The following is a 21,252-nucleotide window of genomic DNA, read 5'->3' on the forward strand; positions in this document are numbered from 1 at the left end:
AAGTATCTAGAAAGTAACCTTTAAAGATAATGCATGCCCTCGGGTCACAATTGGATGGGTGGTGATGGACCCTTGAGATTTCATTGGCCACCTCTGGTGACATCCCAAAATCCTAAGCCATAACTGGCGATTTGCTTTAGACCAGTGGTCCCCAAACTATGGCCTGGGGGCCAGATACGGCCCGCCTCCACATTTTGCCCGGCCCCCTGAACAATACCAGAGGCAAATTATGATTTTTTATTTTTTTTTTCAGTCTGGTCACGTGATCAAGACTTACACATGCATAGAGCGTAACTTTCTTTTCAAACCTTCTGCAGTTCGTGCTCTATCTGAAACCCCTCCCTTAAAAAAAAAATCCTGTTATACAACCATACTGGTTGTGAAATGTATTGTGCCGGTAGGTGTTGTATCACTTAATTTGGTTTCTTAGCCTGCTTGCTTTTTGGTTTTCACAGTGAAGTTAATGAGAGAGAGCTGCAGTGGTGTCTACAACAAAGTTAATATTTCATGGTCTTTTTTTCTGTGAAAAACCTGAAAAGGGTTATTTAGTTATTATTTATTTCATAAAAAGTGTTATATATTTCATTATCAGTGTTATTATTTATTTTCTGATTTTTTTTCCTGTCAAGATCCCAGAAAGTGTTATTAATATTTGGTTATGTGTGGCTTTCTGGGAAACAATAAATATTTAGGTTTGGACACCTCTGCGATCGTCACGTTTTTTACAAACTGACCCTGGCCCCCCATCAAGGGAGGGAAAAGTTCTTTGGCCGTGACGGGAAAAAGTTTGGGGACTCCTGCTTTAGACCAACTCTTCTCTTAAAATGACATCTTTGACGTATAAAAAACAAAACATTGAAACTAAAAGTGTATTTTAGAATGAAAAATGTTTGTGGTGTAAATTTCAATTTTCTTATTTTAGTCATGTTCTTAACTGCCCAGTCACCAGGGGGAGTTCCAGGAGTTTTTTCTTTACTTTGTGAGCTATTTGGTTCCAGTTTTGTTCCTGTTTTGTTCACAGATAAACCAATTTTTTGCCAATAAAGCCGTCTTGATGCCACCTCTATAATAATCAGTGTCTGGGTTGGGTTGAAGTCACCACTGAGACTGCTCCCCCTGGTGACTGACTGCAGTATAGGTCAAAAACTCTGTCTCCCCAGTTTGTTTGAAAAGTGCTGTGGTCAAACTTAAAAAATCAATACGCCTGGTAGAAATGTGTCTCGCATCTGTATGTTGTGGTGATATGAAGATATTATTGGGCTCTTTTGTGTTCAAGTCCTCTATTTTCTAAAAAGTTTCTTTTTTGTTTATCATTGAATTAAAAAAAAGGGGTATTACGTCAAGTTCAATGATGATTGACAGCTGCCATTCCTGTGGTTTTTTTTGTTTTTTTGTCTGAAATAGTAAGATACATTTGGAGGGATGGAACAGATGGTACAATGGTAAAAGTTATAGTCATGCTGTTTTATTCAGTCCATGCTTGGGCCACCCTAGTCGAAATGCTCTGGATACACCCCTGCATGGAAATAAGTGTCTTCTAAAATCTGGTTAAGTCTGTCTAAGATTTAAAGTACATTATAATTTATAAGGAACTTTAAAATCTTACATAACTTAAAGGTGGAACAGATTCAAAGATTTGCAGGAGTGGAAAATCTCCCAAAATTAGAACAGGAGATGATGAAGGCTCTTAATTTCTTATGCAGATGAATCATTCAAATGCCTTCGCAGTCTGCTTATAAAAGAGGCGCTTCTCAAAGATTTAAAAATATAGAGAGTAGTTTTTAAGATATATTAATCACTAGGGTTTATTAACTGACACAAGCTTTTTGAGCTGTGGTTTGAAGATACTCAAAGACTTCACAATAAGCAAAAACAGCAGTCCATGCACCAGTGGCTCTTGGGTATTGCAGGGTTCAAAGTGTTAATCAACACATCAGACTTATGAAATCTTTTGGAAGAGTTGTGTTTCCATCTATTTCAGAGACTTGTTGAATCTCTGCCCCGGCACATTGAAGTTGAAATGCTGGTTCTTCCTTTCATTTGTGTCTTCGGGTGTTATATATTTGATCATCTATCAGAGAAATTTAAGCAATATTACCCTGAACATTCCCAAAGGCACATATGTCTGAAACTACTTGAAAGGAAGATATTTTTTGCCTGATGAAAATCACAAGGAGTTCAAAAGACATCCTGGCTCTCCCTGGGTGAGAGTGTTTAAATATTTAGATTTGATATTTGGTTTAATTCAGTGTTTGGTTAGTTAATTTTTTATTGCTTCTTAGAAAGAGTCTTTTGATTTCTTCTTCTTTTTTTCTGCTTTTGGCAGCTGGAAAAACTTTTGCCTGAATTTTTCAAGAATCTGCTAACGTGCGTTTAGTCGACTGCAGGGAAGTCACGTATCTGTGTTGGTGAGACTTATTTTAAAGGAAGGACTTTAATGAGGGCATCTATTGTGACCCAGAAGTCTCGGAGTTTAAGTTCTCGGTATCCAGACGTTTCTGCAAACAGCTTGTTGAAAGTACTTTTGAACTTTTAAATTGCTGTTTCTCATTTGTCTCTTATTCCCTCATGCTCTCCCCAAACAATTACACACTGCAACACAAACTCTTCAAATGAAAGGTTAACTCACAAGAAACTTTTTCCACAAATTGTAGGTAGTTACTATAGAAACCGGGACCTCCTGTCACTGCAGGTTACACTCACACACTCTGCCTGGCAGTGCGCTAAGCACTCTCAAGCACACATCATGCGGGAATGTGACAGCAAAGATGGCAAACACGTTTCCTGGTGGTGACTGTTCCACCTCCCACATAAAGCCTTCACTCTGACAAGAATGTGTTGTGCCGAGGATGGCTGCGATTAAACATGTACAACTCGCTGTAGGCCTATCATAACTTTCGCCATCAGACATGCCATCAGAGACTGTCAGTGCAATCACTTTAACAGTTGGCCGCGTCCTACAGCTCCCACTGCTCCGCCAGTTATTAGTTATTGGAAAGCAGTTAAAATGTTGATGCCGGCATGCCGAGCCGTCTGCACGCCTGATCTCTGATGGAAACTTCTGCGAGGGCTAAAAATATACAAACTCCGTAGAGGGATTCCAGTGTGGTTGAGTTTATCGCTCACAGATATGCCCTGGTGTATTGCTGATGTTGAAAGAGACACACGAACAACCAAACACTGATCACTGATGAGTATCTGCAGGAGGGTCTCACTGAGGGAAATAGCTGGGATGCCAGTTTCCATGAAAGTCTTTTCAACAGTTAGTCCACAAGCTGTTATATGCGTCTGTAAAATTCACAAAAAATAACAAGCACAAGCATGTACAGCTTATTAAGGGTGCTATCCAGTGCTATCTATTTAACCTGTCACTGACATTAAAGCAGGGGTATATTTCTGATTTTTTTTTTTTTTTTTTCTATTTCTTTAGTCTCAATTATGTCCCTTTGATACCCTATGGTTGCACAAATAAATCTCTATTTCTTAACACAGATTTTTTTTAAAAACTTTTGTTTCAGCCTCCGTCTGAAAAGCTCCACTGAAGCTGCCGTCTCTTTAAGGCTCCCTTGCTCCACAAACCCCCTTCCCTCTGATTGGCCAGCCTTCTGATTGGCTTCATGGAAGTAATTTACAACCAATTATTTTTTCAAAAGAGACCTGGATCTCGTTGAGTTGCTATCTGGTTGAATAATTAAATAGAATTAAAGTAAGAGCTATAAGCAGACCTTGGTGTTTGAGGCCCGCCGTCTTCAACCTGTCATGAAGCATTTCGATGGTTCTTACGTGATTATCTCATCATTTCAGCAAGTCTTGTAAAGATCTTGTGAAGATCTTGCAGATTTTAACATAAAGAGGTTAAAAAAAATCTGCACGCATTTACTATAAACATCATATATTGTTAATTTGTATATGTCAAAGTATGTAAAAGCATTTCAACCCCTCTTTAAAAAAAATCTGGAACATTATCTTTCATTAACTCAACATTACACTCACATACCTTCTTCAAATCATCCACTCTAAATCACTGAAAAGCAAGTTCAGCTCAAGTGAAACCCTTTACCTGTCAAGGCTTATTAATGCTCCATTTACATATGAGAATAGATGCATGAGGTTTAACTGCATTAAACAAAGTACAAATGACTTATTGTATGTCTTTAAACTTCTGACCTTTTCTTTTTTTTTAACACGTATCTAATTTAAAAAGCTTTACAATTTTAGTCATCCAATATGATTCAAAAATGATATGAATGTGGTGTCATAAAGAACTTTTTCACCCCCATACAGTGTGAGGTATTTATTGTATTTTGATCTAATGTGTAATTAAAAATGCGTTGATTTTACTGTAGCCCCTCTGGTTGTCATATTTGCTTTGTGATTCACAGCATGTCCACGGCAACTTGCAGGATGAGTGTGAATTATAGCTTTCACAGAGTGTTTGCAAAATAGATGAGAGCCAGCATCATCAGTCGCCACTTAATCTTCTGGCATCAGCTGTAACACCAGATGTGGCTCAAGATACAACATACATCAAGCCAATTGTTAGTCGGCACACCGCAGAGCAGCAGCTTTGTAAAGGACATGTAACGCTGCCTCCACCTGGCAGGGAGGCAGTACTGCTGCCACAGCAGGAGTCAAGGAAGTCAAGGTCACGGGGAGAGTGTCAGTGGCTGTCTAACCCCTGTCCCTGGGGGATTCAGTGCACATACATGTGTCACTTTGCGTGTGTGCGTGTGTTTGCATAGAAGACATCTTGATGAAAGTGTGTGTGTGTGTGTCCTGAGGGAGAGCTTGGTTGGTGTAGCTCCATTAGCCTCTCGAGCATCATTATTGTTGGAATAAACAACAGCTAAGCTCCGGTGTCCTCTGTGCCCTTGTTGCTCTATTAGATGGTCTTAAGTGTGTGTGCACAAGTGTGTGCATAAGTGTGTGTGTTTTCCTTGGTGGTGCATTTGTGCTTACAAATTAGCAATTTGTGGATCTACATTAGCACCTTTTTGATTCCTGCTTTTGTCTTAATTAGTTTACTGTGATTTAAGAGAATCCTCACCCCTGTCTTGTGTGTTTTTTGTGTGTGTGTTTATTAAAGGTACCTAATCCCTTCGTTGGACCGCTCCCATGCCGGCTTCTACCGCTGCACCGTGAGGAATCGGGTGGGGGCCCTTCTGCAGAGGCGCACAGAAGTACAGGTGGCCTGTGAGTATGATAATGGACACAGGATGGACTCAGTGGATGGATGATGGATGGATACAGTGTGTGTGAGTGTGTGTGTGTGCCTGCAGAGTACACAGTAAGCCCACTCTCTGCTTGCCTTTGCGTCAAGGACTGACTGGGGAGGGACAGGTGCCAGCAGAGTGAGAGACCTACCTGTGTATCAGCTGCGGCGCTATCAGTACGGACATCTGTTCCACTCAGCGTTCTCATTAGATTGATATTGTCGCCGTGGTTGTTTTTAACTTTGCTTCATTTTAATATGACCGCCGCTTATTTCCGTCCCTCTCCCCCTCTCCTTTGTCAACAACATCTGTCATTTCATGCGCGGCTCGAATGAGAAACGTTTCTGTAATTTTCCAGCGCCACTTTGAGGCCACTCTGCTCCCTCGCCTTGTTAACGAGCTATTACCGACGCACCGCAGAGGTGTCTGGAGGGCCGTTACCTCCAATGCAACCCAGACCCGCTCTCAGTGGTCACAACCCTCCCACGCCCATTTCGCTGCCTTCTCAGAGTATGACAGGGTCACTGGGTTTCCCTTGTTTCAGAGACATCTGAGTGGATGTGACACGGCGCCTGTACCTGACTGAACAATGCAGCCAACCAGGTGTGAGAGGGGAAGAGACAGCCGGGGCCGACCAGCCTCTCAAATCCTCTACTGAGTGCATCTCGTCCCTCAAAGGCTGCCCCACACTAAGAGTTTTCCTGGATGACATGTAATCATGAATTCTAGCAAAAGGGACCAGTTGTACCACAGTCAGTCGGTTCGTTGTTGAAGTTTCAGCGCTCAACTTCCTTTCCAGCTCAATCTGGAACAAAACTTGCAAACTTTGTCGCTTCAGTTCTGTTTGGTTCAAAGCCTCGGTTCAGCCAAGCCCCAATTATCAGCGAGTTCTCGGTTAAGTGGATAGATTTCAAACTTTTATTAATGGGTAAATAATCTTGAAAACCATAAATCTGAAATGTTTGATTTGATTATTAACGTTTGGTTGATTTTTATGGGCAGCCCTGTCTCCCATTCTTTTCTTTAGTCATTCTCCGCCCTCCCTCTTCACACCGTCCCTTTTTTTTGGCCACTACTGTTCCCTATTTATTTCTTGGCTTGCAACCCGCTGTTTTCCGTTTGTCTGTTTTTTTACCACCTCTTCCCATTTCCATAATTCTCCTCCTCTCCCTCATCAAGGGGTGCAGAGAGGGAGGCTGAGCAAAAAGGGGAATTAAGGACAACTGCTGGATAAATGGATGAGGTAGACACAGATTGGAGGAAATAGAGAAAGAGCGCAAGAGAGATGAGGAGATCTCTTGCGCGAAAGCTCTCATATTGAGGCGGCACAATTAGGATTGCGGAGACACTCCTCGAAGAAAGGGAAACACGCCGAGGCATTAGAGTTTAGGCGATGGGAGGAGGACATCACGGCACCGAAACTGCAGATCAAAGTCAGGATTTGCTCACTTCCCAGATTTTCATTTAAGCTAAGCACCACAGCTGCACGGCGAAGCCAGATTACCTTTTTGATTCCCCTTTGAAAGGAGAGTGAGAGGAAATAAGATTGATACACAGCCACTCAAACACCCTCTGTGCAAAGCCCACATACCTTGATCCCGCCATTTCTCAAAGATATCATTATTTCAAGCTTTGTTTGCTCTTAATTGAGAGTTTGATGGCGAGTTGTTCCCTTGACAAATATAAGCTTTTCCTGTTCTTGCTAAAAACAGTCACATCCAAAACCAGTGTGTTCACTTTGTTGAAGGAAGAGAATACAAAAAGTCTGCCTGTAACTGCTGTCCTATGGTTTACAGTCAGCACCAGCCAATATGATTGCTGGGTGAATTGCACAGCTGAGATCGAAACAACAATTGAAGTTGGGGACAGGCGGAATCGACGCCATATCCATCAAAATAAACCCAAACCTGCACGCGGATCTCACTTACAAATGAGCCGAGCATGGAGCAGGAACATTAACGCAGCATTTTTGTCAGCTTTTAAGATGTAAAGAGGCAGCGGGGGGATAAAACGTACTGTAACAGATGAAATGTATTAGGAGATAATAGAAAAGCAGCTGCGCCGGTCATCCACCATGTTGAGTAATGCACACATTCAGAGTGTGATCAAGATTGATCGCCCTCCGCGCATCCACACAGAAGGATACAGAATATGAATATGAGTCGATTAAGCGTCCCTCTGTGAGTCATTCCAGCTCAGCTCCATCGAGCCCTTCTTCTTGGTATAGTCTGGGAACCATAGCAACAATACTGTACTGTCCATCAAAGTGGCTCTTTGTCACATTGCACAACAGAAACAGATGGCGAAAGAACTGCAGGGAACAAAAGTCAGATTCAAGAAAGGGATGGAAAATTATGCCTTTGACTCCACGCTGTCTTTCTCTTTGCTTACTTTCTCTTGTGTTTGTTTCCTGTGTGTGTTTCTGTGTGTGTATTTTCTGTAGTTATGGGCAGTTTTGAAGAAGGTGAACGCACCCAGTCAGTCTCTCAAGGAGAGGGCGCAGTAATCCCAGCGCCACGCATCCGCAGCTTCCCCCAACCCCAGGTCACCTGGTACAGAGATGGCCGCAAGATCCCACCCAGCAGTCGCATGTAAGTCTCTTATTTTTACTTGTTTTGAGCATTTTAACTTGTGGAGTCTTTTTCTCTGTGTTTGATCCTGCGAGCACTTTCTGCTGCCTCGTCTCTTCCTGGGGATTTTTTGTGAGAGCTTTTGTTTGGGATCTTTAGTTTAAGAGCATCTGTTACTTCCTGTCTTTTGTCATTCATCTCACTACATTTTGTGTTAAAGGTGGGTTTGAATTTCAGCAGCAGAACAAGGTCCAAAAGTGGCAGTGTTTTGGCAGAGTGAAATAAAACCACCTCTTTGCTTCTCATTCTGACTTTAAAAGGAAACTGAAACATGAAGCGTCCTTTCAGCTCATCTCTCTATCTCTGTCGCCTCTCATTTTGGTCCCAAAATAGGCTCTGATTTGTTCCTGGGTGATCAATATTTGCCAGCCAGTCGTGGTGTTGTTTGTACTGCACCTTCAGTACCAAGTAGAGCCAGCTCACTCTGGAGCTCTGACAGACTCAGATATGATTGTTTTTGTTTCCTGTTCACTTAGGCTTGAAGTGAATAAATGGAGAGTTGCGTTGGGACTGCCATGTTGTACCTTTTTCTGCCCATGAGAATAGAAGATGTTGATTTTGATACTGTGGTTGCATGGTTTTGTTCCCATGATCTCCACGTATATAAGCCAAAACTCAAAATGAACTAAACCTGTAAATTAAATAAGTGCTGGTACTCCCTTTACTCATCAAAAGTGGGGCTGAAAGATTTAGAGCTCCTCTTTCTGACTGGTTACGGAAAAGGGATTACTGATGAGGGGTAAAAGTTTGCATTGTAGTTGTTGTGAAGGAGTGTGGAGAGCCACAGCAGGCAGGACCAAGTGCAGCTTCTGCAACAAACACATCAAACCCAGCTCCTTCCTGCATGTGTGTGTGGAGGTATCCCAAGTGTTGAGGATTTTTGATGAAGAAAAACAGATATTCAACATATTTGTAGCACAAAGGTTAGAATAATTAGGAAAATACTTTGGCCAATCCACTCTATATAAACAGATGGGACATGGGCCATACTCTAACATCATTTTAAACTTCAAATAAATATTTTTTCAAACATTTTCTTTTGAAAGCACTTAAATTTATTCATGTAGATGTACGTCGAGTATCATTTATTCAAGAAATTTAGTTATAATTAGTTATTTGATTCTACCAAGAATTTGGCACTTTATTGGTTTATTAAAGTTCCAGTAAGGATTTCTTTTTTTGCTGTTGACTAAATAGACTGAAATTGATCCCGATGCACTTCTGTAACCAACAAAAGTCAAGACAAGATTGACAAATTTTATGTTGTTATTTGTAATGTTTGAAAAAGACACAGATTTTGCAAATCTACTCCCTTGGCAGGTGTCTTGGATTAAGACAAAAAAAAGTCAAAATTTACCAGAAAATAAAAATAAAAATCCTGTACACTGGCCAACTTCCAGACGGAAAAAAAAAAACTTCATTGCAACCTTTCAGTCACAGATCTTTATCAAGCAAATGTTTGTGTCGGCCAAAGAAGCCATATTAAATAGGGATGGCACGCAAAAGTTTTTAAAAGTTAAAACACAATTAAGACAATTAAACTTCATTCATAATTTACAAAACGTTTAAATGGAACAATTTCAAACATGTCGTGACTGAGTACTTTGATAAAAACTAGTGACTTCAGTCAGAAGGAAATACAACACAGACAGTCTCATTATAGGAAAAAAGAAGGACAAAAAGAGAAAGTAATCATCATACCTGCAAGAATCTATAAAAAAGTTTTAAAAAAGAGAAAAAAAAAACTTGCACATGTATTTGCTTGATAAATGTCAGTGACTGAAACATTGCAAAAAAGTTTTGGGTTTTTTTCCTCTCTGGAAGTTGGCCAGTGTGCAGGATTTTTCATTTTCGTCAGGTATATTTGTAATGCCTAAAACAGCCAGCAGGGGGCAGGTGTCAGATGAATTTAAGCACTCCATTCTAAAGAAACAGACTTTATTTCTTTCACTTTTTTTGTTGTTACACACAGTTATTACATGTGATATCCTTCGATACCAAATTAAAAAGATGAGAGGCCCCACTACATCAGCAGGAGGCGCTAAAATCAACACAGACTCGAGTTCCTCATAGGAGCTTTAACTATATTCTTTGTCCTTAGTCAGATGCATGTAATAGGTGGACTCATGCTTTTGAATCATCCCAAAGGCAACACATCAGTGCCCATCTCTGAGGTGTTTTGGCTTCATTTTGTGTAGTGGAAGGAGATAGAGGCACACCACTCATCTTTATATACAGGCACCGAGGGAATAAAAAGTATCAGCTGTAATTAAGTTACACGAGGGAAACATCCCTCTTCATTCTCTCAAGGTGTCGCACAGCCTTTTTAAATTTGCATATTAATATTAAAGCTACAACCCATCTGACACTGAACGTCTCCAGTCAAGGTGATCGTGCCTCTGTTTCCCTTTAATGACTGACTTTTCTGGTTGTTTGTGATCACACATCTATCTCCAGGATACTTTGTGTGTGCACCTGCACAAGTATGTGTGTGTGTGTGTTGGGATGGCACTTATCCCCCATCTCATCACATCTGCATTTCTTCGCAGTGGGAGGTGACCTTGCCCTCAGTTAGAGTGAATCTTTCTTATCAGCTCCTCATCATCAGTAATCATACCCTGACCTAGAATGACAATGAGAGGAGCAGCCAGACGGAGTGAGGAGCTGGAGGATGCAGACGGCCGTGGGTAGACGGGTTGCTCGAACTCGTACTGAGTTGTGTGGGAACTATTACTTTTAGGAAGTTGAAGAGAGCCATACGTGAAGACCAAGGTGTAGTTCGTGGCTCGTAAAAATTTGAGTTGGAAGAAGCTACAGAGTGATGATACCATGACAAAGTTTTAGCAAAAAGAGCAACCAACTCTTCCCGTTGCATTTCCATCATTCTTACACTTCTTTGACGTGCTTTCTTACATATTTATTTCTTTTCAGAAGTTTCGCCCTCGTCTCTTTTTTTCTCCGCTTCTTTTGTCTCTGCCGTTCGCCACCCACTGTGTTCTTTCTCCTCATCCTCGCTTCCTACCCTCCAGCTCCAAGAATGCTAATGCCTAGCGCACTACCAAGGTCAGTGTGTGCAAATGAGCGCGGTTGATAAGAGGCGCCCTTTTTTATTGAAAATCATTTAATTGAATTTGATTCGTGCCACTAGCAGTGACTCTGTAGAGGCATCAAAGTCTCACTTGTGAGGAAGGTTGAGGGAGCGCCGAAGAGAGAGTTCTGTGCTGAACCTCAACATGATGAAGGCTTTTTCCAAGGACTCTTGCCCTCACAGTCAAGTTCTAGCTTTGTTGTCTCTTTAAATTTTATCAGCGTTTAATGTAATGTAATAGTTATCATCATCTTTGTGTGAGAGGAAGTTCCCTTTAAGAATTACAGATGTACAGAACAGGAAATAATGACTTCATAAACTCAATCACAGTGACCTTTTGTTCTTTCACTTCTTTCCTCTTCTCCCACCTTTGCTTTTTTTACTCTTTTTCTCTATATCTCTCTTCATCGTCCTGGCCATCCTTCCTCAGGTGTCATAAATTTAATTTGCAAGCTCTCCAGGGTTTTGTCCCGCTTCTGAGTATAATCACACCTCAGCAATGGGGACGGGAGGAAAAAATCTGAGTGGAAAGCAGTGATCAGTTGCATTAAATCTAACAGTTTATCACCAAAAGATCTGCTCTTTGTACGGTTTTGTGGTAACGAAATGCTATCCTGGAAGTTGCTTTAGTGTTTCACAGAGAGAAAAGGCTGTTCTTGATATCGAGGGTGAAAGTTTTTAATGCAAGATCTTTGATGAAGTTGGATTGAATGTTTTCTATGAAGAACTACACCCCTAGATCCTAAGAGGTTGGACATGCGATGGTTTGGGAATCATTTAAACTTTGTATTTGCATTTCTACCATTCACCATTTCTTTCAACGTCGCTCTGTAAAAGGTTTTTGTTTGTTTAACTGTTTCGTTTTTGTTTCATTTTTGCTCCAGATGTTTCAACTGCTGAAAAGTTACAGCAATAATCAGGCCAATTTAGCACTGAGACTCTTCTACTACAGAGCCATACTGTTGTAATTGTGAAGATTCAATCTTTGGTTTGCCATTTGTCGATTTCTGGGTCTAGGTTTTCTTCTGTTCCTGTCTTGTAGAGTTTCTTTGTCATTATTTTTTCTGATTCTTGTCTTGTATTTTCCTATTTTGGTCTAAAGTTCTTGTGCCTTGTGGTTTTGTTTTTGGTCCATCATGTGTAGACTTTTTGTACGTTTATTTCAGTGTTTCAGTGTTTTGAGTTTGTTTTGTTTCTCAGTCTTGAGTATTCCTGTGTTAATCGTAGTTATTCTTGTTGTGTATGTACCTTTGTGTTTCCTGTTCACTTTGTTGCTACCTGTGGGTTTGGTTTAGTTCTCCCTCTTGTTTCATATCTGTGTTGATTACCCTTCTGTTTGTACAGTCTCTGTGTTTCTTAACTTCTTTGTCTGTTCATTGCTGCTGTTATGTGTTGCCTGTTGCTGTTCCCCTCCGGTTCCTGGTTTCTGGATCTCTTTTTTTTGGGGACTTTTGGATTTCTTATGAGCTTTTTTTTTCTTTCCTTTTTTTTTTGCTTTTGTTGTTTGGGACTTTTAAGTTTTGCACTATATCACTGTGCAATTGTGCATGATTTTACCGCATCAGACTTGAAATTGTAGTTTGTTGCTGTGCTGGACAGCCATCAGGGTTTTCATCCTTCTTCAAAAAGTGTCAGAACTGTAAATACGATGTCAAAGCAACCTTGAGATAAAAACTAGCTACTTTTCTGATTCTTAAACTGCTCAAACATCTGTCTTTATCAAAAAAGGTCACTCTTAGCTTCTCTTATCACTTGACTTTTAGTTTAATGAAACGTCACGTCAGAAACATCTCGGAGACTCTGGCAATAGCACATCAGGTATTATAGCACCTTGAAATGGGCTCCAAACTTTAACAGTCTACTGGAAACTTACCCTTGAAGTTGGGATTCTTGCCATTCTGTTGGATGAAGTGAACTCAACACAGCGACTGTGTAAAGAGAACCCAGAGAAACTTGGTGAATACTGCATTTTTTGCTTCCCCGCTGCCAGTTTTCCCCTGGCAAGCAATCGTCTCACAGTGGCACTGTGACTGCACTCCCTTTGCCATGTGGCCTCTGCAGCTGTTGTTCTTGGCGTGTCGGCAAATACCCTAGTGCAGGCTCTCGCGGTGCACCCACAAACTTGCAGAATCACTTATTGCAGGGTTTCTCCCTGATAATCAGTCCGTGCTCGGCTTGTTCGCTGTCCAGAAATGGTGTCCTCGTTTGATTCAGCTCTGAAGCGCTGAGCTTGGCATCAGATTTTCCTGCCTCGCAATTGATCGGTTCAACCCGGGTCCTCGGGCTTCTTGTTGTTTTTGTGATGCCGAGCGGGATGCAAGGCGCAAAGGACTTATTTAGCACCACCAGTCATTATTCTTCCCTTATTGAATGGGAATGCTTTTGGCAGCGTCTTTGCCATTCAGCTGGCGTGATTTGTTGTGTTATTTTGGAGACTTAATGTGGTGTATAATCAGACGCTCCTTCAGTAAACACATTTGCCAGGAATTGTAGTGCTGCCGGCTGAAGGGTGATTCTGCTTCTAGAAACAGCGGCGAAGCCTGTCCGCTCACTATTTCACCGCTGACAACAACTTACTGCCCACAACCTGGTTTTTTCACCCAGAAAGTTTGCATTGACACTCGGGCATGGATTTATCTGCATTACGCTGAAAACAACCTTGTAGAGGTGTCTGTTAAGACAGAACATGGAGGATCCTGACCTGGAGGAGTCAGTGGGAGGACATCCCTGACACACACACACACACTGCAATTCTCCTGAGTAATCTTCTGTAGCTACTGATCAATTAATGGCCCCTGCCTGTGATGCTCGGGCCCTGTCAGTCTGCTATGGATTCCCCATTACTCAAGAGGGCCACTGAATAGCAGAGCCCTTCCTCTGTATTTCCCTCCAACCAGCGGCCCGGCATTAGTCATGAACCCGACAATCTGCAGGTCAACAGCGAAAGGATGTCAAGGAGAAGCAGCTCTAACAAGGAACACAATCATGCAAGTGGATGCACAAAGTATTTTCCTGATTAATCTTTTGACCTTTTTCAGGTCCAAGCACCAGGAGAGACATCTTCAGGATGCTATTTTTGTCTCACTGACTCTGTAACCAAAGAACGTGGATCTACAGACATAAAAAGCATCAAATAGTTAGGGATGAGTCTGTGAAACTAGAAAGTAGCAGTGCATTTGCATACATATGTATTTTGTATGACGTGCTTCTTCTCTTGATCCCGCAGTTTCTTCCTCATCTACCCTACATTGTACAGCAACCATCAAAAAGAATGGCTCCCGCCTCCTAATATGAGAGTTACATGGCATAACCGTATTGCCTCTATGAACAACTATCTGTTTATATATATGGGAGTTAATGGAGGATATCAACAAATCCTTGGAGTACAGAAACTAGAAAAATCTTCTCTTTGGCATTTCTGTTAGAAAAATGACTCATGCAGTCAGTTTTTCGTCCACCAACTAATCGATGAATCTTTCAGCTGTAGTGAGGCGCGGAGTGATTCAGAAGGTGAAAGGATACTGGGATTTAAGCCTGTTGTATCGGCTGTTGTAAACACTCATGTTACCCAGCAGATCAACACACATCCCTATTTGACCTTGCAGTGCATCAGGGACATCCTCTTTTTCTTCACACAGCCTGGTTTTGTGAACACTCAACCAACCACGAGCAACAGGGGAGCAGAGAGCGAACAGTGAGCCACAAATCTCTAGTTCATGCCCCCGTCGGGAAAACAAGTGGCTGTTTTCATGAGCAAAACTCCCTCACTTCCCTTTTCTCATCTCTCTCCATCCCTCCTCCATCTCTCCATCCCCAGGAGCCGTGGCTTTTCTCATCACAGGTCCATTGAGCAGTCGGGCATGCAGCCTGCTGCTAGCTCTCACTCTTCATTCTCTCTCTATAGCTTTCCTTCCCTTTCATCTCTCTGCTGGCTGTAGTTTGACTCACACCTTAGCCGGCCATGTGAGCTGCTTGATCCCGCCGACCCCCCCTCATTCCTCCTGGGGGGAAGCCATCAGCAGACCGGGGCCATTTGTCTGCATGTAATGGAGGTCTGAGGCTGTGGGGCGAGGTTAGGCCCCTCACGGCCCAGCGGAGGGGGACAGCCACGACAGATGCCAAAACACTCCCTAGCGTGTGTGTGTATGTGTGTGTTAGAACAGGCGCTTCTCTGTCACACAGTGTCAGGACTGGATTAACACCAAAAGATATGCACACAGACTGACAGCGTTAGCGGTTGAATAGATACTGAGATGTGCTCTTAAGATTAAAAAAAAGGAGCCAGGGACAAGATGTTCTTAATTAAAGAGTGCAACCCTGGATCATTGTTTATTTAATTTCCCCAGTAATGTAATTTATTAGTAATAATGAAAATTAGAAAAGGATAGCAGCGAGTGGCAAATTAAAGATTTAAACCACCATCTCTCTATTTCAGTCCAACATAAATCCTCATTATCATTATTGATTCAAGTGCTACAGAATCATTATAAGACTGGCAGTCATTGAAAAGCCACCCTTGACGCCAAACATAAATAAATTGATCCACATGGAAGTAATTGCATATGAGCCTAATACTGCGTCTCCCTGCGAGCGAATCTGTGGCTGCACAGAGAGCTGCACAGTCGGCCAAGATGTTTTCTGAGCAGCTGTCCAGCCTGCCAGCCTCTCCTGTGGACCGTGGCTCTTCCTGGAGAATAATAATAGAGAAGGAAATTGGATTGGAATAAAAAAGGGAAAGCATACAAAGATGCAAGAATACACATAAAGAGCAGACACAGACAGAGGCATGTTCACACATATCTGATTTGTCCAAATTTCTCAGCTCTGTGGCTTGATAAATCCCCGCACCGTGCCGGGTGCGTGGTAAGGCTTCGTTACAAGCAGACAGCTGCACGCACACCACTGAGAGACTGGGGAGTTGAATTAGGATGACCAGAGCGCGTTCAGTCAAAGAATGAGAGATAGAATGGAATAAGGAGCGTGCCAAAGCAGAACTCTAGGAAGCTGTTTCAGAAAAGAAACAAGAAACTCACAGCAGCCGTTATCCTTCGACAAACAACCAGAATTGGAGGCAAAAATACTGGTGAGATGTCAATCTTTGATGTTTATGATTCAAATTATCACACATCATCAACATCAAACAGCATTGAAAAAGGGCCAACACAAGCTCAATGTCTTCACCTTTTCATCCTTTATTTGAAACCTTTAAGTGCTATACCAAGCTAGGCCTGACTCAACACTAAAACACCAACAGGCAACAGCTAAAGCTAGCTTTCAGTAATTTTGTAGCTTACAAGACCCTAACAAGTCATGTGACACTAAAATCTTACAGTTAGCAATTTGGATGCTAAAATGTGTTATAGAACACCACAAAAATAAGCACTTAGCTTACTAGCTTGTGTATAAGTTTGTATGATATGAGAAGCAGCAGTTAGCTAACATTCCCTTCAAAGTGTGATGTTAATTAGAAACTAGTTGAATGCTAGCATAAAGAGCTAACAGCATGGGCTGACAGCAGTCACAAGCAATACACAGCTAAGCAACGCTATTGCACTGTTGTTTTGATTTGTTTCTGTCACTTGTAAAGATGTTAACAAGACCCAGTTGGTTCATGGAGTTCAAATGCCAGTTTATCCCAACAATGACTCCTCATTTTACTACAGAAAGCCAGATAAAGTCGTAGCTAGCAAGAGGAAGACTGCCCTGGAATGCCCAGTAAGTTTCTTGATTTCTGATAGCTTTCGGTACTTAGCCGTGCTTGCTAACCTGTTTTACAAATTGAGTTAAGTTCTGGTTTTATATATCCCATGTCCATGACTTAAATGTTTAGCCTTACCTTGGTTGGCCATGTTCTTTCTTCAGACTTTCTTCATACTTCTCTAGCTGGTCTAGTGCAACTAGCTAACAGCAAAATGTTTGGTTTCCAAGGTGTAGTAAAAATGTAAATTCAGTGAATGTTGTTACGAGAGGTAGCATCTGCTGCTAGCCAAAGCAAAGTTGTAATGTCCAAAGTGTTGGGGCACGATATCGTGGTGTTGTCCTACAGCTAAAATTAAAATTCAGCCACTAGCTTGGTATCATTAACTTTTAAAAATGGCACACTACAGAAAAAGGCTCCATTCCTTTGAAATGCTAATGTCAGCAAAGAAGTGGTTAAAAAGCTAGCACTGGCTTTCAAATGAGTAAAATGGCTATCAGATTTGTTTTACTTTGAAATATGACCAATTATTTCCCCTTCCTGTCAGATGAATACAGATCCGTTGACTTGATGTTGATTTGTCAGACTCCAGATGTTTATGAGGCTTACACCTGGAAAGCAACACATTACATCATTACAGCATTTGAGCTTCCCTCCCCTTGAATGTCATCAAAAGGAAAGGCTGCAGCGTGAATATGGTGAATTTCACCTAATCGCCCTTCTCCTGCTCCTTTGATATATTTAAAGCCATTCAAGATAATTGGCTTCTTTAATTTCTTCCTGCATCATGTGGTCTTTGATCCCCAAGGCCCAGCGAGCTCGGTTGGCGGTTAGATCTGCTGAACACGGTGAGCAACAAAGTTTCGTTTGACCCCCACCGCAGTTCCCCTGATTACAGGCTGAGGTGAAAGAACGCTCAGCGGGGGAGCACATTAAAATCAGCTATCCAGGGACAAAATTGCCTTCTGCTCCCACTAACGCTGATGAAATCTTAACCTACTCTGGATGTTGGTGAAATATCAGATGCAATCCAGTGTGGAAGGTGCTCATACAGGGGTTGTTACGGAGTGAGTGGTCTTTCCAGGGACAGGAAATTGAAGGTAAAAATAGAAAAAGGGCTTGTAAGATCACTTCATACAAAGCTTGGCATTATCTCAAAGAAAATAGGCAGTCCCTTCCAGGTCGTATATTACTTAGCAGTACAACCCTGGGTATTTATCTTTTAGAGTTTCTAAAGCAGCAGGTATGTTTAGCCCTGAATTGTGTCCCCATTTAGAAAGGTCCTGGCGAGTCACCTGGGATCCATTCAGCGCTTTGGACACTTCCGTTTGCCCCGCATCCCTGAAGGGATCCATAATTCATGGCTGTGCGTCCAGGATGTCACCGCTCCAGCGAGCTAGCATTAAATATTTACCGCAGATCATAAGCTGCAGCCATTGAGGCCTGCCAGCTCCTTTAGGAAGACTGTTTTCAGTCTCGGTATGCGCGGGGAATCCCAAATGAGCACTGTGCTCGGTGCTGCTTTGAGATATTTGACAATCAATCAGGCTCAGGATGGATCTCATAAGTCATCATACTGTAAACGCTAACAGCACAGGTAAGCTGTATGCGGCAAACAGAGCATATAATTCTCTCCTGTGTCCAAGGCTCATGCTTCCCTGGAGCTATAATGAGACTTTAAGAAAGGCTCTGTTTTTTACCTGCGTTTACTTTTTTTCCCCCCTATCTCTCTCCTTATTTGATTTTTTTCTCATCAGCTCTCTTGCTCCCTTGATAAGGCGCAGCAGGTACTCAGATCTCCCACTGATGAGGTCTTGGTAAGGATGAAGGAACAAGTGGCTGAAGGACTGAAGTGGGTTAGATTGGTTGGAGGAGGAGAGGGAGGAGGAGGGCAGGGAAGTGGTAATCAGCAGGGAAACTGGAGAAGGAACATGTCTGAAATTTGCACGACAGGGGTCATAGTTTTTGCAGGAATCAATGTATTTTTATAGAAGAAGCCATTACTGGCAGTAGATCTAAGATTTTGTGTTTTATCGATCACTCAGAAAGCTGTTATACCAGATTTTGTGCTTCCAATAGCGGCTGGAGCTTTAAAAGAAACATCAAATAAAAATCAAAGAGTAATGTCACAGAGGACACTGGGTGGGCTGGAGCCACAACAATTTAAATGATATTGATTTGTGTCTGCAGCAGAGAGATATTTCTGAAATACCAAGCTTCCTGATTAGTTTCCTTTGGTAAGAGGTTTGTAGTTTGCAGCCTGGATGGTTGCAAGCATTTGAGAAACTCAGAACAGTGAATAATTATAAGAGTGATCGAGCTGTGTTTCCTCAGAGGGAGGCATACTGTTTGAAATTTGGTGATTTGCTTTGCAATGTTGGCCAAATTCATCATAAACTGACAGTTTGTCACACAAGCGAATGAAGTAAGGGACATAGTTTGAAATGAATGCATCTTTTAAGCACGGAAAAGTTTGAAACTCTTTAATATTACGACCACAGTCCTCATGAATGAGGGATTTTGCGTCTCACTTGAATCTCTAATTTGGTTTGGTAGCTGTGTCTCTGCCAGGGCCGAGGTTTTAATAATTTCAGTTTTATTTCGTTTTGACTTTTTGCTTTGGTTTAGTCAGGTTTTAATTTGTTTTCATTGCAAGTTACTGCAGTGAAGGTTCTTTTTGTGATTTTTTGTGAAATTTTCATTAGTTTTATTGTTTTGTTTTGGTATAATTTGGGATTCTTGCCAGGGGGCGAGACCCAAAAGGGCCAAAAGAAGTATTGTGGAATAAAAACTCAAAACATCATCATTAAAAAAGATGAACAACCACAACCATACACTCAAGAGGAGCCATAAAGGTGTCAGTCAGTGAGCTTCTGTCAGGTCTTGTTTGAGTTTTTATTTCAGTTGCTGAAACGCTTCAACAACCTAGATTTTGTTCTTTCATTAGTTCTTGTTAAACTTAACAACCTTCATGTGAGCACATAACCAGATATCGCTTCCTACCTGCGGCATCTGGAGGAATGGATGGTGTGGAGGAAAGAGGGAGGGAGTACGTGGGTAGGAACAGCCGATGGAGGGATAAGGCCAAAGGAAAAGATATATGTGGAGGAAGGCACCCAGTTGGAACGAGCTATCTACCTCCAGATTGTTGAACAGGCGCAGATAATAAGAAAATATTGATTGTAAACACAGTCAGGGGGGCTGTAACACCAGGCAGCGGGGAGGAGGAGGGTGGGGGGGTTATCCCTTGCCGGTTGCTACATTGACGAGGAAAGACTTGATAGAGTCAACAAGACACCAGGTATTATCCCCTATAGGACACCTGCTGAAAAATGGATCAGCTCTTATTTATTCAGACATCCTTTCAGCACCCGACAACGGCAAAGTCGCTTTTGTTTCCTGCCAAAAGTGGTCAGCTGCCAAAATGCTGCTAAAAGCAAAGGGCTACAAATAGCCAATTAAAAGCTCCTGGTTATCATATTTCACCACGCACTTTAAGGAGAAGTATGAACAAGAGAGGATGTCAATATTTCTGCTTGCTCAGTCAGCACCAACACGTTGTTTACACATTGTAAATCGATGTACCTAATGCAGCCTGAGCGGCGTAATTAAGATGTTAAAATGTTTAATGCCCTTTTCAGCGGTGGGATCAAGTGGACACACTGCCAGACTTCAAACATATTCAGCACTAATGAGGCAGCCCATTTGAAGGGTGAAAAAGTGTCATTTTATTAGGAGGATGTGTCATGAATTCTTGATTTTCTCTTTTAATACTGCTCAAAGTTTTACTTTGTGTAAAAAAAAAAACATCTTTAAGTCTTGTTTTTGTTTTGTTGTTTCCTTTTCAGTGCGATCACTCTGGACAACACTTTGGTCATCCTGTCCACGGTGGCGCCAGATGCAGGACGATACTATGTGCAAGCTGTGAACGACAAGAATGGAGAGAACAAGACGAGCCAGCCCATCACACTGTCAGTTGAGAGTAAGTAGCCAAAAATCCATTGTTCTACACTTCCTAGTTTCACCTTTCTTTCGTTGTCTGTAAATCTGAAGGTTGAGGGTTCAATCCTGGGCCCTGCTGATAACATGCTGAGGTGTCCTTTGGCAAGACTCTTAACTCTGAGCTGCCTGTGGTAGCTGTGCCATTGCTGGGTAAATGGATAATTGAGACACTGTCCTCATCTTATGGAAAAGAAAAAATTTAATTAATACGAGGATCAGATCAGTATCAGCTAAAACTGAAGCCCAGGTATTGATATTGGTAAGGGAGCAATTTTACACCAAACTTAACAGTTTCACGGTACAATTTTCTGTTTCAAGTCGAAAAACAGACTTTCAGATTTATAAGCAGAACTCAAAGAAAAACACGCAAACTTTACAGTTATATAAAGCAAACTATTTAATTTTTAAAAGCAAACTTTGCACTTTAACGAACAAGCTTTTCATTTTTACAGCTAACTTTACAGCTAACTTTACAGTTTTACCGCAAAACTTTCAGTTTACCAAGCAGATGTTAGAGTTTATAAATTTTTTTTACATTTCTTCACCAAACTTTACAGTTTTACAAACAATCTTGACAGATGTACAGCAAACTTCACCATCCTACAAGCAAAGAGCAAACTT

The 21,252-nt window shown here is 41.6% G+C and overlaps 1 protein-coding gene across 3 annotated transcripts in view; it reads left to right on the forward strand.

Moving 5' to 3' along the window:
- sdk2b (sidekick cell adhesion molecule 2b) overlaps window positions 1–21,252 on the forward strand; it is a 329,027-nt gene that overhangs the window by 235,703 nt on the left and 72,072 nt on the right. For all 3 annotated transcript variants that reach the window (XM_074662914.1, XM_074662915.1, XM_074662916.1), the window contains exons 3-5: window positions 5,087–5,193; window positions 7,657–7,804; window positions 20,478–20,611. In XM_074662914.1, the coding sequence (XP_074519015.1) occupies window positions 5,087–5,193; window positions 7,657–7,804; window positions 20,478–20,611 (389 nt within the window). The remainder of the gene's footprint in view (window positions 1–5,086; window positions 5,194–7,656; window positions 7,805–20,477; window positions 20,612–21,252) is intronic.

Source organism: Halichoeres trimaculatus, unplaced genomic scaffold (genome assembly GCF_033239565.1).
Source record: "Halichoeres trimaculatus isolate MK-OKI-2021-1 unplaced genomic scaffold, fHalTri1.1 fHalTri1_scaffold_23, whole genome shotgun sequence".
In the NCBI taxonomy this organism is placed as follows: domain Eukaryota; kingdom Metazoa; phylum Chordata; class Actinopteri; order Labriformes; family Labridae; genus Halichoeres; species Halichoeres trimaculatus.